The 13,633-nt window shown below is 29.1% G+C and overlaps 1 protein-coding gene across 2 annotated transcripts in view; it reads left to right on the forward strand.

Moving 5' to 3' along the window:
* The window catches only part of l(3)80Fj (lethal (3) 80Fj), a 102,059-nt gene that overhangs the window by 12,137 nt on the left and 76,289 nt on the right, over positions 1 to 13,633 (forward strand). For both annotated transcript variants that reach the window (XM_076511221.1, XM_076511222.1), the window contains exons 4-9: positions 65 to 173; positions 3,361 to 3,459; positions 8,695 to 8,829; positions 9,346 to 9,414; positions 11,198 to 11,306; positions 11,754 to 11,828. In XM_076511221.1, the coding sequence (XP_076367336.1) occupies positions 65 to 173; positions 3,361 to 3,459; positions 8,695 to 8,829; positions 9,346 to 9,414; positions 11,198 to 11,306; positions 11,754 to 11,828 (596 nt within the window). The remainder of the gene's footprint in view (positions 1 to 64; positions 174 to 3,360; positions 3,460 to 8,694; positions 8,830 to 9,345; positions 9,415 to 11,197; positions 11,307 to 11,753; positions 11,829 to 13,633) is intronic.

The following is a 13,633-nucleotide window of genomic DNA, read 5'->3' on the forward strand; positions in this document are numbered from 1 at the left end:
AACAAATAAAATGTTAGGCATTAAAATAGTTTGAGGTATATGATTAGTTGATTTTGATTTTTAGGAGAAGCAGTAGTCGGCTTTGTTTGACAGTCTTAAGCTGGTCCTGTATTGTTTCAAGTAGCATTTTCAAAGACCCTGCTCTGTGTTCAAGTGAAGAAGTGAAGAGACTAGTAAGTGTGGAATTGTTTGAAAAGATATCCACTGCAATTTTGTTTTGTTTTTTTAATATGTGAGGTGATAATTAAAATTGGTTCATAATAGTGTAGTGGATCCATCAGTTTCATCCAAAGAGGCAAAAACCATTAGATCTGAATAGGCACTTAGCAGAACTAATTTAAAACCAAAGCTTGTTGTAAACCTAATACCAGGCATTTGGTACACATTAACATTATGTATAGAGGATGTATGATCTCAGGGTACTGATACTGCTGTTTTTATATGTAGTTTATTTACATAATAATAAGAGTTATTATGCAAGTGTCTTTGGTATGGTAGCTGTTGAATTTAGAAACTATAAAGTCTAGACTTCTCACAGTAGTGGATTTAACTGAATTTGTATTGACTAAAAGTTTAATGTACTAAAACTTTTAAATTATTAGTTAGGCCCCAAAAAAGTTCTGTTATTACTCTTCAATATGATTACATGAAGAAACCAAAAATCATAACATATGAATTAACTCTCTCGTTATGAGGTCTGTGAAAGTGACCGACCTCTTAACTATTTTGTACTGATTATAGTTTCTGCATTTTAATGCAGCATGTATATCTTCACACAAAATTTAGAAGATTTGAGTAAATATTACAAGTCTTTAGAACACACACAAAAAAAATATTTATGAACTAAGTATTTTTATTAAATATTTGCCCATAAATATACATAGTATATCGTTTTACTAGTCAGAATGCAAAGAGATTTCTACAGTAAGATTAAAAATACTTTTCTTCCTCTCAAAAATCTCAAATTTCATTTTCATAATCTCTAAAACCTCTTATATAAATTTTAAATATTTTTCTTTTTCAGTAAAACTATTTTATCTGTTATTTTTTCTACCCTAACTTTAAACAAGGTTGGTTAATTTGACTGACTTTGTAACCACAAAAAAGTTTGAAATAAATCTAAATTATCCTTTGTTTTCTTTCTGGAATGAGTTCAAATTGTGACATGAAACTACATTTGTTTATTTAAATATCATTGAACTCATAACACTGTACATTTATTCATACTTTATCTTTGTTTCGTTGCCCTTTGAACCTGTCTAACTACTATTATAAGTTGTAAATCACTTTCAGAATACACAGTTCATCTTATGAGAGCAAATTACTTTATGCATGAGCTACTTATGAGTGTACCTCATGAGAAGTTTTTTCTTATTAATATTGATTTTACCTAATCTAACCTTAAGAAACCTAAAATGTTACTTATTTTTACATTTATAATAATAAATATAAATACACTGTTAAATATTTATGACACTTAACCTTACTATTTTGTACTAATGGTAGTAATGCACTAAATAATTTTTACTTAATTTAATAATGCACCAAAGAATATAGAATAATAACATGCTAAAAACAGACAATGTCTCGTAACCATCACAGTTTTCTGGTTTTCTAACTATGTGGCAAGAGCTGTTACAAATTCAACATACCTAATGCATGTGTTTCCTGTCAGAATGAAGCTAGTGAAAATGACAGTTCTTCATTCAGGGAACACTGAAATATCATATGTCATTTGACCGATGAAAACCTTGGCTTTCTGTTAGTAATAAATATAATATTAATAGTGTACTATTAACAAATCCTGAGAGGATGTGACAGATGAGTGTAGTAAAAGTCTGGTTGTCTATTTCATGGCTCTGTAACTAAATAACATTGAAGGATATACACATTATCCTTTGCTTAAGCAATGATGATATCATAATGAGTAATGTATTAGGTTGAGGAATAATCTGTGAGCATTTTTAAATAATTTCATTCAAGCATTACATGCAAGACTATACAATACTTCAATGCATGAACACATTACACCCAAAACATTTATTATGATACTTTATTTCATGTAATACCTAGGTATATAGTATGCATTGTTTTAAACGAAATTGCAAGAAATTAAATGCGAAAAGCAGATGGTGTCGAAAATGCTCGATTTTGTCCACTTGACATTCCATTTAATGAGCTGAAAATGAAAGCAAAAATTAAAGACATATGAAAATCAAACACACCATCTATTAGAGCAAAAAATTATCTACCAAATGACATGAAATATTTTGCGAAAGCGTTTCATTTATGAATATATTTTTTTCAACATGAAAAAACGCTCACGAATTATTCCTCAACCCAATACATTCAAGTTCATATTTCTTGAATGGGTGGTAAATAAATTAGAGAAGAGGGGATAGCTGGAGTGAAAATGTCACAATTCTCAGCAGGAAGTTCAGGAGCATTCAAAACATTGCCATATAAAAGTAAGACTTGAAACTTATAGATTATTAGCTACATTTTTGTGTTATTTGTATGTCATGAAAAGAAAGTAGTTTAATTAAATTTTGAACGTAACTTACTAAAACCTTGAGACACAAAAAATAAGATGACTTTGAAAACAGGGCAACAACTTCTAATTGTAAAAGTCACTCTGATTAAAAGTAACAACAGTAATGTTTCCAACTAAAACTGTTTAAATCAGTGTAAAGATATACTAACATCAGTTAGTATTCAGGTGTCTTATATTATCAGTGATTTATCAGTATTTTAGTTTCCAATTTGTAAGTTTTGTATTTAATTCATTCACTGCTTTTGATGCATATGTGACCACTAAATGTTTTTCTGCTCACTGCAGCTGGTACAAATATGGATTCTTACTTGTCCTAAAAGGTGTTGAATTGTAAAATTTTATGGTAATGTTGTTGTTTTACCTTCCACTGTATGTTAGCATAGAGTAATCAGTTATTTCTGCATTCTATGCATTAGTTTTTTTCAAGATATTGGAGAGACTACTATTAGCATAACTCACTGCTGCAATACCAAACACCACTGAAGTTGTGGAAAACACAGAATATTTTGTACATTTACTCAATATCATTGATTCTTATATTGATACAGTGGACAGAAAAAAACAACAACATATAAGAGCATATATGTACCAGCTGTAGTGAATGAGGTAATTTATGTGTCAGTTATATTGTTAATTCATTTTCATTGTTTTTAAGTATCATATTCTCCAATATAAAGATTTTATTTATTTTGTATTTATGCATATCTAATACACCTTTTTTTTAAATGTTGCTGATGACAGAATAAGTAAAAACTTCCACATCTGTTTGTTATTAGTTTTAACATATTTTTTCTTACTGTCATTAGATCCAGACCCAATCTGTGCTATTAATGTGCATTGTTGGTGCCAGGTGTTCTTTGTTGAGCAACAAAGCTAACAAGAAGTTCTTTCAGCTATGGAATGAGGTAAAATCTTTATTTCTTTAAGAGAGCTTTTTTATCAGTATAATGAGGAATAAACATTATTTCAAGGAGAAGCAAGTCCAAAAGTGCTAGACCCTTTAAAACTCAGTTATGCAATAAGTATTTTGTAAACACTTGTTCAGGACAATTAATTTTCAACAACTGTTTCTTTGTAATTTTTGGTCTGAAGTAAGCTAAATATAGTAGTGAGCAAAAATGTTGGAACAAAGTCAGAAATTAGATTTCAGGCTAATTTCAAAGAACAGTGGAAGATAAAAACACAGGTAAAACATCATAATTTTTCTTATTTTCATATTTAGTACAACAGAAACTCAGTGGAAGTGCTTGAGTTCAGCAAAAAGTTAATATTTTGTGTGTTCACAATTTTATTTAATACCTGCAGACAGTCTTTTATGTATTGTTGCAACATATTTAATTAGTGTCCTATGGGATTTTACTCCAAATATCTAATACTGTCCCATGAAGTTTCTTTGAAATAACTTTTGATTTCTCAAGTTTTTAATCTATTAAATTCTAGATATGCTCAATTATGGGGTTCTGTGGAGGGCCATTGTATCATTTGAATGACTTCAGCAGCTTCTTTCTCAGCTAAGTATTTTCTGCATCAGTTGGGTGAGTGTTTGGGGTCATTATCTTTTTGGTAATAGAATCTTTTACCAATAATAGACAAACCACTGGGTATACCATGATATATCAGTATCTGATGGTACTTCCACTGGACCATTGTTCCATCTACTATGCAAATTTATTCTGTTTCTTCAGGAGAAAAACACCCCAAAACCATCACACTGTTTCTTTGTTTCAGGATAGGTTCTGTGCATTAAAATGTCTTTCACTTTTCTTCTGATAGATGTACAATTTATGTTTTGAACCAAATATTTCAAACTTGGACCTACCTGTTCATAGCACTCTTTTCTGATCATCAATAGTCCAGTTTCTTGTACATTTTAGAAATTGTATTCTCTTGACCATATTTGGAGGTTGAAGTAAAGGTTTTTAAACTTCGACACAATGAAATATTCCATTGTTGTTGAGTTTTCTTGAGACTGTAGATCTGGACACTTTTCTGTCATATGGTACATGGATGTTTATCTGATGATTGAGATCAGTGGCAGCCTTTCTTCTGTATTGAAGACTGCATAAATGATGATACTTAACATCAGTATCATTGAGTTTAGGTGTTCTGCCTCTTCCTTTCCTATTTACATTTCTCAGTCTCACCATATACAGTGTACTTGAGACTGGGGAGCATTTAAAATCTGCTGCAATTTGTTGGAGAGTCCAACCAGCATCATGTAAAGCCTTTATGCAAACTCTGCTCTACTAACAATTCTCTTTGCTTTTTTGGCTGTGACGTGACAACAAAATTTAAGATATATAATGCTGAACACTTTTTATTAAGGTTTGTTTGTGGAAAACTGTTAAATTGATTTCTTATATATTGGTGTCATATGCTAGCTTCTTTCTATATAGTTAAGACACTGCATGGGATACCATAACAGTTATTTCAGACCCTAAATTTAAGTGGAACCATTATGATATGCTCTTTGTATAAGTATATGGGAATTCTAAAGAATGATAAATATTCTCATTCTGACTCATTCAGTTGTCAATCAGTGAATCATTATCATAGTGTTGAAATTTACATTCTGTAATGGCATGGAAAGAATAACAAAATATTGTCTTTTTTTTCTAACACTATTTCACTGTACTGTACATAGGTAAAAATAAAAAATAGAAACTCACAGGTAAAACATATTTATGTAACAACTGACAAGAAGAATGTAACAGCATGAATCAGTGTTACATAAATTTTAAGCTTACAGTAATTAGAGTGTATTAAATTATCAGGTGGGTGTCATCACGATTAATGATATATTCAAACATAAACATACTCGGTTATTTTAGTTAGTGAAAGTAAAAGAATAATGTAATGCATCATTGCTTTAAAAACACATTAAAATACCAACTTACAGGAAGACTTACAAATTAATGTTAATGAAATTACATTGAGTGTGTAAAACCCACTAAGATGTATAAATAATATGAAGGCTACCATTGGGTGCTTAAGGCTTCTTTTTCTGTTAAAAAAATATTTTAAGACTGGTAAAAGATTTTGTTTTAAAAAGTCAGTTTATTTTGTATTAAAAGGTTTGAAGGCTAGCACTTTTGGTGAAAATTTTTTAAGATGAACTTGTTTTGAAATATATAAAGTAAAATTGGTAACAATGACACATAAAATTTTTTAAGAAGATATTGGAAACTGATGAGGTTAATTTAGAAGGATTGACGACAAAATGTATAGAAGTTAATAATGAAACAGTGGTCATTAAAAATGAAGAAATCAAATACCCACAAAATGTGTTAATTAAATAGTGTCATAATTTATTTATTCAAAATAGTATTACTCTTGTAGTCGTTAGATACAAATTCTTTGTTGTCTTTCTTTTATGTACCTGATGTACAACTATGTGACGTATTTCAGTTCAATGGAACAGCATAGCTTTAGAAGAGACTCTCATTAAAATATTGTGTTAGTTGTGAAAGGTACTATGCTTTGAGGATTTTCCATTTGTCACAAATATAATCTATGATTCAGTGGTAAAGGAAGCACAGAAATTAGTTTTAGGTTTTATTATTTTGGTTTAAGTAGTGTGTTAGTTTGCTGGTGTCAGAGTTTAACAACTGTTTAGAGTTAACTCACTGTAGACAGAGTTTCGTACATTGGACATGTTTAATTTCAAAAGCTTTTTATTTGTTGTATGGACACATTTGTACATTGGACAGATGATATCAACAGCTGTTCAAAGTTCTGTGGTGAGGGTATATATATTAGACAGCATGAAATTACTTTCAGCAAACTGCTCAGAACTTTGTTATGAAACTTCTCAGAGTTGTAAAGCTACTTACAGTAAGTCACTCAGAACTTAAATCAGACAGAACATAACCATAAAACTACTTACAGTGGGTCTAAACTTAAAATAAACTTGTTTACAGTGAATCAGATAGAATATTGCCATAAAGCTTCTTATAGTGAATTACTTATGTAGTCTTCATTTACTTGGAGATTTACATTAATATTAAGGCTAAGCCTGACCCTAATGCATTTCCTATACAAACTTATAAAATGTTATTTAATGTGTAATCTTCAGAACTATTCCCTATCTCTGAAATAACTTAAATTGAAACATTGAATAATCAAAGCAAAAATAGAGACATTTGTTTTGACATCCAGAAAGTACTAGAACTGGTTCCAACCAGCTTCATACAAAACCCACTCAATCTTGATTCCACTGGTATTATTTGGTGATCCTGCTTGTATATCTAAATGAAAACATGTAAACTAGGCTCCGTAACTCCGACCATGTGACCTCTCTGTACTCATTTCAAGTCTTTATAGATTTAATACCTCTACTTTTAACATAGTGTATATGTTTAAAAAATTGTTCTACTTCGCAACTACCAAAAATTAATAAATTGAAACAAATCTAATTTACTCTTTCTTTCTTTCTAGAATTACTTCAGAGTGTAACATAAAAACTACATTTGTTTATCCTTTAAGTGACTTTAAGCTTGTAACAGTGTACATCTGTTTATAATTAAATTTTATGGCTCTTTGAACTGTGTCAACTGCTGTGTGTGCCATTATAAGTTATAAATTACTCAGGTCATATACAACTCATGTTACACTATCAAATTACATTACCTATGTGCTACATACATGCATGCTTATGAAACATTTTGATTATAACATTATTATTTATTTTACCTACTTTTAATTTTAACTAACCTATAATGATTCATATTTTTTTACATTTCATATAAAGAATAGACATGAAAAAAGTATAGTTTTTGTCTATCTGAGCCCTTTTTTTTTGCTGTTGATTGGCAAAGATATTTAAGCTTACTATTTTGTATTAATGGTAGTAAGGCACTAAGTAATTTTTATTTAATTAAATATTGCACCCAAGAATAGACTAGTAACATGTAAAAAGTAGACAGTTTCCCATAACTCTCGCAATTTTTCTAACTTTCTAACTGGTTGATGAGACTTGTTACAAATTTATTCAAGCTTGTCTTTAAGTTTCTCACTGGAATGTTGTTTGTACTCTGAGTAAAATTGACACTTATCAGTGTAGAACACAGCATTATGCAATGTGTCACTTGATAGGTGAAAATCTTGACTTTCTACCAGTTATAGGTAGAATATAATTAAATATGAGAGAACTATTAACCAATCCTGAAAGAGAGGATGTGACAGAGGGGTGTGGCAAGACTGGTATAATTTTCTATTCAGCAGTTCTGGAATGGATCAGAATTATAGTTTGTCTGAGCAATGACTATTCTATAACAACTAATTTACATTTAATTTTGTGCTTTTTCAAGGGATGGTTGATAAAATAGAGAAGATGCTTAAGAAATGAGTCACACATTGGGAAATTCAGGATGTTTTGAGATATTACCTTATTAAGAACTTAAGTTTAAATACTGTTCAAATATGGATTATTAGCTAAGAATGTATGCTGCACTAATAGGTATAACATAAACAAAACTTAATTTAATAAAATCTTGAATGTAAGACACTAAAACTTGGTGTCATAGTTGTATCTAATGTTTAATATTGTATTATTTATAACCAATTGAAAGCCAAAGTTTAATTTATTAAGTGACATATTATGTTATGTTATTTCTCATACATTGAACCATTTGTTTCGTTTTCAGATCACACTTTATTCTCTCAATAAGTATGTTGATGAGCTCAGCTGAATTTTTAATAGCTGTTATAGCATAGTTAAAAAATTGGAAACATTTTGATAGATATAAGACGTTTGCATTTTATGTGTTGTTATTTTGTGTTTGTAGGTGCATTATGTACTTAAATAAACAACTGTTTAGTATGATTGTACCATTTTTTGTGTATGAATAGAGGTTTTGGATAATAGGATCAGATTCTTAGTCAAGTTCCAGAGAACCATGTAGACCCTTCACAGTATCTTTACTGTCTGTGTAGAAATTATTAATTGAAAGGATCAGATCCTTAGCTGGGTTCTGGAGAACATTGTGGACCCTTTTATCATAATGCTAAATCATCAAAAGTGTTGATGTTGTATTTAGATAGGATTTGAGATTCACGTAAAAGTTGATATATTTTTTATTGTTATGTTGATATTGAAAAAGTCAGTTCATAGATCTGTATTTGTTTTCTCTGATACCTAGAATCCTTCAAGTATCACACATTACTTAGAGATTCTGGAAACCTGTGAACCAGCTGTTAATATACTGATCATATGGGGGACTCTGGTAAAATACCTGACTGGTTCTAAATCTTCCGTTACCATAACAAAACACAAGGTAATGTAACTCACTTATTTACATTATATATAAGCATGTGTGTCTAGGTATTAACAGTATAATGCTTCAATTTATGTTATTTCGCAAGAACGTAACATCTAACTCAAATTGTTCCTCTCTGTATTCAAACTTTTAAACAGTAGCTAAACCAGGTATAATAATGGAAAATAATTTTGTTCCAGTTTCACATAGTTTTTCATTGAAATATATGTCATATTCTGGACAGGGCATATTTTTTTGTGTGAAATAGATATTATGTAAAATATTTCCTTTATAAATTTTGAAATAATTTTTAATACATTTGAATTAAATCCTTTGAAATGTATATAAAATGTTTTGTATCATTTAACTATTGGTTTTCTATCCATAATCGTGTTAAGACCATTCAGAGTATAACTTGAAAAATATTAAGTAAATTAGGAGGTGTACATTTATATAAGAAAATTCAACTTGATTTAAAGCCAGTTTTTATATGATTACTTGTTGCATAATTAATTGACTTGTCTTTTGAAACAGAAACAGTTTTTGGAGTTGTTCACGAAAATCATTTTAGGAAGTAAAACAAAACCTTCTTTGTTTGCTTTGGTAAGTTGTGTAATTAAAAATAATCTTAAAGTTCAAAGAATACCATCTTTATTTTGGTAATTAGTAAAACCTCTTGTAAGATGAATAAATGCTTTGAATAAAAGTGGTATAAGATCTGACTGTATTTAATATAATATCCACATCAATAAATTCAGTTAAATCATACAGAGTATGAAAAATTAGCTTCGGTCTAATATTAACATTAGAAGTAAAAATAATATCCATTATTGTCTAATATTTTCATTGAGAATTACTAGAAGCAAGTAAGCCTAATATTAAAGCTATAAATAAAACAATATCTTTTTGTAGTCTTGTAATTTTAGAAAATATTAGAAGCAAGTAATCTTAAAATTAAAGCTATAAATAAAACAGTATCCTTTTATAATCTAACAGTATTTCACATTATAATTATTTTACAAAATTTATAATTCTTTTAAACAAGTAAAAGTACTCATCCCTATTGATGGAAAAAGTTTTAAGTTAATCTATCAATCTTAATTATTTCATTGACTTTAAAAGTGTTAATTGTGTTTCACTCAGGGCTATTTATACTTCATTCTGTGAAAAGTAATTGAGCATTTCAATCATGCTAAGAGCTGCTCAACAATAACATACAGTAAATCTAAATTTTTTTATTCTTTAAGTGACATCACATTTTAAAGTGTGAATGACAATGTGATTAATTCCTAACAATTTAGTGTAGAATATCCTGCTTGAGAAATAAAATTTGGCATCAACATTATTTGTGTCTGTTCTCCTGTCATTTCAAAAGTGAATGTTGAGCTTTGTCTGCATGCACAGCTTTTCAAACAGGAAACAAACTCTTGGACAGTCACCACAGATCACAATATGTATATAAGGTAATAACAATAAAAGTTAAAATCTGATCATGATATATTGATCCCTTTGTTAACCTGAAGATGATCTAGTAAGGTCAAAACGTTCTCTGCTTATCAGTAAAAGTGTTAATACTGATATCAGCCATTCTGAGATATGTATTGATCATTTGTTCATAAAGTGATCTGAACTTGATCAAGGCCTCATCATGGTCAGCTAGTATGATACAAATGCATGCTATATGAGTGGACTTTGGATTGTTTTACAGTAGATGTCTGCGACTTATTGGTAATAAATTTGAACAGTAAACACACAGCACACAATCCACTTGTTTTAAATTTTATATATTCAAAACAACTTAAAAGTATGTACAAAAATTGTTTACATAGGAGGAAATCACACTTTCATGAAAACTAAACAATTCTCTTGACTTGTCAACAGCCGACTCAGGCTGATACAATTACTTTAGAATCCAATTCACAAGACAGTTTATTTTTTTCAACTTTGTTTCTTATTGTACAGTCTGTAATAGATTTACTTATGTTACTTCATGGTTTACCAGAGTTGTTTTTTTTTTCAGCTTTAAATAATTGACTCTTTTTAAAGTAATTGAATTTGTCTGTGTAGACATTGACACATGTATGTAAAACTCATACTTGCAAACTGGATAGAATAACCTTGTTTTTATTTTTATGATAAATTATTTTGTTTCAGACAAAAGAAATCCTTTTTTCTCGTGGTAAATGAAGTAAAAATTAATTATTTGAAACCTCACAATATCTTTCAACAAAAGTTTAAGAGATTTACTTGAAAAAGACATCATAATATAATTTCTATGCAGTATCTTTTAATGTCAGTCAGGCTGCTTTGTTTTGCTATTCTCTGAACAATTTTTACTTTGTGGAAGTTATTACAAAATGTTTTCTCATAACTGTTTTATTTCTAGGAACACAGCCGGTATCTGCTTCGTCAAGTGAGTCACGATGATTTCAAAGAGTTACTACTTCCAGCACTTCAGAAGGCCATGCTTAGAAACCCTGAAGTTATTCTACAGAGTATGAATTATTGTTTTTTGTTTGGATTATTTGTAGTAACAAAGTAAATTTATATTGTGCTTGCTTTCAGTAACACTTAACTCTTTTATACACTTTAGTAAGAAATCTATCATTTTTAGTGTCAAAATTGATTTGTATATTTTTGAGCTTTACTATCAGTATTATGTGTATTTTTTACTATCCTCAGTAAGAAAGGTAATCTGTTGTACCATACATATATTTTTGTTAATATTGTATTAAAACTAGTTCAGTTAATTTTATAATATTTTTGTGTAAATTTAGTTTTTTGTAGCTCTTTTATATGATGTTTGTCAAGCAATAAAAAAAATTATCTTGTTATTGTTTTCTAAAACATGAATTTAATTATTTACCTTTCAGGTTTAAAGTTATTTTGAAGTATTTACAGTTTATTGCCTTAAGATATTCTTTTTCTTGTTTGATTCACAGCTGTTGGACATGTTCTGTCAGGAGTAACTTTAGACCTAAGCCAGTATGCTATGGAGATAGGAAAAATCCTAGCAAGTGAGTTTCTCATTACCAAAAGATGTGATGTTTGTTTAAATTCTAGTATCATATTTATAGCTTTTTTCTGAAAACCTACTAGGTCATTATAGATGAAGTGTTTAAATACTTGTTTTTTGATCAGTTGGTATTTTTCATTATATCCTCTACATGTTGGTTGGACAATTTCACTGACCTTGTGATTGCGATAGTATGACTCTGAGTCTACTGAGTGCATCTTCACAAAAGTTGATATGCTTTTAGTAAAAATTACATGTATGTTTTACACAGAAAATCAGATTTTTACTAAATAAATTTCTGTAAATGTACAAACCTTTACTGAGTCAATCTGAGAGAAAGATGATTTTCATACTTCCTTTCATTGTATAGTTTTTATATTTCATTTGCATAACTTGTAGAGTGTTTCAAGAGGATATCAAGTTTCTTGGGTTGTACTCTAACTCCTGTTTTCTTTACTTTGACACTTAACTATAGTAGAACCTTAAAATGTACAGTTAAATGGAAAGTTTAAAATATGAAATAAATAATACTTTTTTTCCTTCTAGAATGGCTGCAGATTGTTACAAAACTTTGATTACTTATTGTAACAACCTCAGTTTCTAACCTTTTCACATCTGCATTCTATTAATTTTATAATTTTATTATTGTTCACTGAATTGTCTTCACTACTGTGACAATTATCAAATATTCCTACGAGAGAGCTTCAGGTAAACAAGCTATCTGGTTTAATCACATGACATCAAATAATGCAAGGACTTCAAGGAATAATTATAAAAAAATTAAATGTTTTTTTTAATTCTTTTCAATCTTCTGATTGAAAATAATGTTTTTAAATTTTACATTTTAGTTTTTCCAAAAAATGAGTAACAATAAATAAATAAAAAGAAATGTTCACTTAGTTTTGAAATCAGTATAACTTGGGTGTTTCATTAGTAATTCTAATTTTCTAAGTATATTAGTTGTCTAAAACATTCATGTAGCTGGTAGCTGTCAAATATTAATTTGAAAACACAAAAATATATTGTAGCAGTTTTCAAAACTATGTGGCTTAAATGTTTGAGGGTAATGGGTTTGAATCACCATTACACCAAACATGGTCAGTCCCACTATTCATTGAAAAAGAGTAGCCCAAGAGTTGGCAGTGGGTGATGATAATTAGCTGCCTTATCTCTAGTCTTACACTGCTAAATTAGGGAAGGCGAGTGAAGATATCCCTCGCTTTGTGTGAAATTAAAAAAAAACTTTAAATGGGTTAGAAACATTCCATTATCACTTAGTCTGTTTCAATAAATACACATCAGACATTTTTGTGAACTGTTGGCTTTGGCTGTCAAAAGTAAACAGACAATCATCTGATATATGTAGTTCAAAAAAACTATTTATCAGTTAAAAAAAGCATGTCCATGTGACAAGTAGATGTAAGTGAATTAGTAGTTTCAAAAACAGGAAGAGATGGGGAAGATGTTCTTTTGTGGGTGTAATAAATATATGATATTATAGCAACATAAAAAGATAGGATGTTCTAATTTTACATTTTGGCCTGTTATTATTTGTAGTTTGTGTTTCTGATTGGTTGAAAACTGAAACCTATGAAAAATCTAAATTGAACAAAAAGAAATTAACGTTTCTCATATGACATAGAGTAGTGAAAATTGAGACTATTTAAATATTAATTTTTGAAGTTAATTAAAACTTAGATGGTGTAAAAATGTTAATTCTAAAGTATGTTTTATGCAAAGTTTATTTACATACTTTGATCTTATAATTTTGTAATTAAATATTTAACGTAGCTCATTAAAAGGGTG

Source organism: Tachypleus tridentatus, chromosome 7, assembly GCF_004210375.1.
Source record: "Tachypleus tridentatus isolate NWPU-2018 chromosome 7, ASM421037v1, whole genome shotgun sequence".
Lineage (NCBI taxonomy): Eukaryota > Metazoa > Arthropoda > Merostomata > Xiphosura > Limulidae > Tachypleus > Tachypleus tridentatus.